The sequence below is a fragment of the Geospiza fortis genome, unplaced genomic scaffold, assembly GCF_000277835.1.
Source record: "Geospiza fortis unplaced genomic scaffold, GeoFor_1.0 scaffold2, whole genome shotgun sequence".
NCBI classification, from domain to species: domain Eukaryota; kingdom Metazoa; phylum Chordata; class Aves; order Passeriformes; family Thraupidae; genus Geospiza; species Geospiza fortis.
In genome coordinates, this window is record NW_005054366.1 from 3,617,823 (window position 1) to 3,620,749 (window position 2,927).

Below are 2,927 nucleotides of genomic sequence, written 5' to 3' on the forward strand. Positions count from 1 at the left end.
AGAACAGGGAGCTAATAAATTAGAGAGTGCCAGCACAGCCTCTGTCAGTCTGCTGGCCCCACTCCACTGCTGCACTGGTGCTGCTCCTGTGCTGTCCAGCCACTCCACTCCTCTCCTGCTTGACACTACCCCAGGCGGATGCGGAACGTGGCGATTTCCATGGGGTCCAGGTGGATGTTGGTGCTGTTGGAGGCTGTGCCCAGCGGGTACATCAGTGTCAATGAGGTGGGCTGCAGGGAGCCCAGCTCCAAGCCCTGGAACAGGCCTCCCAGAGTTAGCTGAGGAGAGAGGAGGAAGTGGGGAGGCCCAGGTGAGGATGCGATGCCTGGGGCAGCACTGTGCCCAGGACAGCCTGACATGTGCCGTGGCTGCCATGCCGAGCTCCCAGCCCAGCTGGCCCAGAGGAGGTGTGGGGGCAGCCTGGCCCTACCTTGCCCTGGCTGGTGGTGCAGTTGAAGCCCAGGTTCTTGGCCTCCAGGCTGCAGTCAAAGCCTTTGCGGTGCAGGATCAGTGCTGCCTCAGCTGATGGTAGTGAGTCATCCTGCACGGAGTGGGAGCGTGAGGCACAGCACTGGGGACAGCAGGGGCAAGGCCCCCACCACAGTCCCACCGCCCCTGGGCCGTGGCTCACCTCTGCCTGCAGCGTCCGCAGGTTGAGGATGTGGAAGTCGCAAGGAAGGGTGGTGGCAAGGGGCACAAAGGAGCGCAGGGCTGGCAGGGCTGGCTGCTCCAGGGCCACTGGCATGACCAAGGCCTCAGCATTCTGGTGCACAGAGGTGATGTGGCTCAGCAGGGAGGGGAAGCTGATGGGGCGCTCATCCTGCACCTGCCAAGTAGCACATGGGTCAAGTGGGGGCCCAGGAAGGCAGGCAGAGCCTGGGCAAGGCCCAAAGAACCTCCATTCCAGCAGTGCCTTGAGACCAGGCACCTGCCAGCACAGTGCACACGGAGCTGCCCCTGCCCAGGCAGGTTCCCCCGCCCCAGCACCAAACAGGACCCCGGCTAGCTGATGGTCAGGCTACAGACCTGCTACAAGCCTGGCTAGACTAGTGGCTAGCAGCTAGTGCACAAGACAGGGAGAGACAGCAGGGCCAGGCTGGCCATTACCTCAGGGCTGCCAGTCCTGGTGCCAGGGAAGCTCAAGGCTTTAAACATGGAGACCAGTTTGGAAAAGAAGCCGGAGCTCTGGATGAGTGGCACAGCACACGCATAGAGGGCAGCGAGGGGATTGGACAAGAACACTGTGATTATGAGGGCAACGTGGCTCCACAGGGACAGAACCCACTGCACGTCCTGCTCTCCCCATGCCCCCTGCTCCAGGCCCATCCCTGCCCAGTGCCAGCACAACAGGACAAGAGGGGAGAGGACACCGCATCCCATCACATGTGCCTTTCTGCAAATGCCTCCACCCTGCCCCATCCCAAGGCAGGTCGGGCTCTCAGCCCTGCTGCCTCACAGCCAGCACCTTGTTGGCAGTGCTGCGGCGCTCCAGGAGGAGCCGGAACCGGTTGCAGGTACGCTTGTTGTCCTTCAGCCCCTGGCCCAGGCCTCGGTTGTCATCCTGCATGAGGCGCCGGTCCAGGATCACCTCCAGCTGGCCTGTGGAGAGCAAGTCCCTGCAGCCCAGGCTTTACCAGGGGCCAGCCACACCCCACAGCACAGAGCCCCCAGCGACAGCAGGACCAGGGCACCCTGCCCAGCCTGCAGCACCCTCCTCCCCTGCTTCCCTTGGAGAGGACAGCCCTTAGCTCCACAGCAGGTCCCCAAGGCACAGAGCCCAGCTCACCGCTGTGGAGGCTGGAGACCCCCAGGGCCTGGGCTGTGAGCAGCGTCAGGCGGCTCTGCATGTCCTGGATGTAGGCCATGGCAGGCATCGGGTAGAAGTTGGCCTGCAGAGGCAGCTTCCGCTGGTACCTGCGGGGCTGGATCTGCCAAGGAACAGAGATCAGTGGCCAGAGGTGGACCCCACAGTGCCTGGTGCCAAAGCACTGTCCCCCTGTGGGCAGCTGCTGTCCCTCCCCAGCCTGCTGCATACCTGGAAACCATTAAGGTCTGTGAAAAAGGTGTCATCACTCTCAATGTCAGTGCTAAAACGCAGGGCCAGCTCCTTGTTGATGTGGTCACGGATGTCCACCAGGCAGGACACATCCAGGGACAGGCCCTCCACCCCTGTGGGTAGGCAGTGAGGAGCTGAGCCCCAAGGGCAGCATGGCCCAGTTCCCTGGGCCAGCAACACCTGGCACAGCCTCAAGACCTCACCTGGCACATTGTACAGCCGCACCACAGTCTGGACATGCTGGTAGTAGCTGGCAACCTCTGAGAAGAGGGGTCCCTCCATCACCCGCACCACTGGGGGGTCCTTGGGAGCGTAGGGCTGAGGAGAGGGATAGCTGTGCTGACACTGCTGCCTGAGGACAGTCCTACGGGCACAGCTGTCAGCTGGCTTCCACAGGTGGACCCTGTACCTTGGCCTCGCCGTCAGGCAGGAAGAGATAGGCCCCACTTTTGTCCTTGGAGGTCCTGGTGCCATAGACGAGAAATTCGCTGCTGACCCTGTGCCCCTGCTCCTCCCCAGCTGGGCGCAGGCTCTGCAGGTGTGTGCCGGCACAGCAGTAAGAGCATGAAGCAGCAGGATGTACCCCTCCTGTCCTCCACCCCACGCCCTGTCACAGCCCCGCACTCACCTGCAGCAGGCCTGTGCGCCCCAAGAAGCAGGCCTGCAGGTGCTGGTTCTCCAGGCAGAAGTCATCAGCAGCAGCTGGGAAGACGTGCAGGGGCAGAGCCTCGGGCTTGTGCACGGGCACGTCCCGGCCATGCAGGTACAGGCGCGTGGAGGACCTTGGCGTGGCGTGGCCATCCAAGGCCTTGTGCAGCTGCAGCACACGCAGCCCCAGCCCAGGCAGGGGGGCCAGGACAGACACCCGCAG

General features: G+C 63.3%; 1 protein-coding gene across 1 annotated transcript in view; it reads right to left on the reverse strand.

Moving 5' to 3' along the window:
* Positions 1-6: 6 nt before the first annotated feature.
* Positions 7-2,927, reverse strand: part of MAN2A2 (mannosidase alpha class 2A member 2) — a 7,598-nt gene continuing 4,677 nt past the window's right edge. Inside the window, exons 15-23 of the mRNA XM_031059678.1 lie at positions 2,685-2,921; positions 2,466-2,588; positions 2,260-2,374; positions 2,036-2,169; positions 1,787-1,928; positions 1,466-1,599; positions 632-826; positions 431-541; positions 7-278 (exon numbers count right to left, since the gene is read on the reverse strand). Coding sequence (XP_030915538.1) covers positions 126-278; positions 431-541; positions 632-826; positions 1,466-1,599; positions 1,787-1,928; positions 2,036-2,169; positions 2,260-2,374; positions 2,466-2,588; positions 2,685-2,921 — 1,344 coding nt within the window. The 3' untranslated portion in view covers positions 7-125. The remainder of the gene's footprint in view (positions 279-430; positions 542-631; positions 827-1,465; positions 1,600-1,786; positions 1,929-2,035; positions 2,170-2,259; positions 2,375-2,465; positions 2,589-2,684; positions 2,922-2,927) is intronic.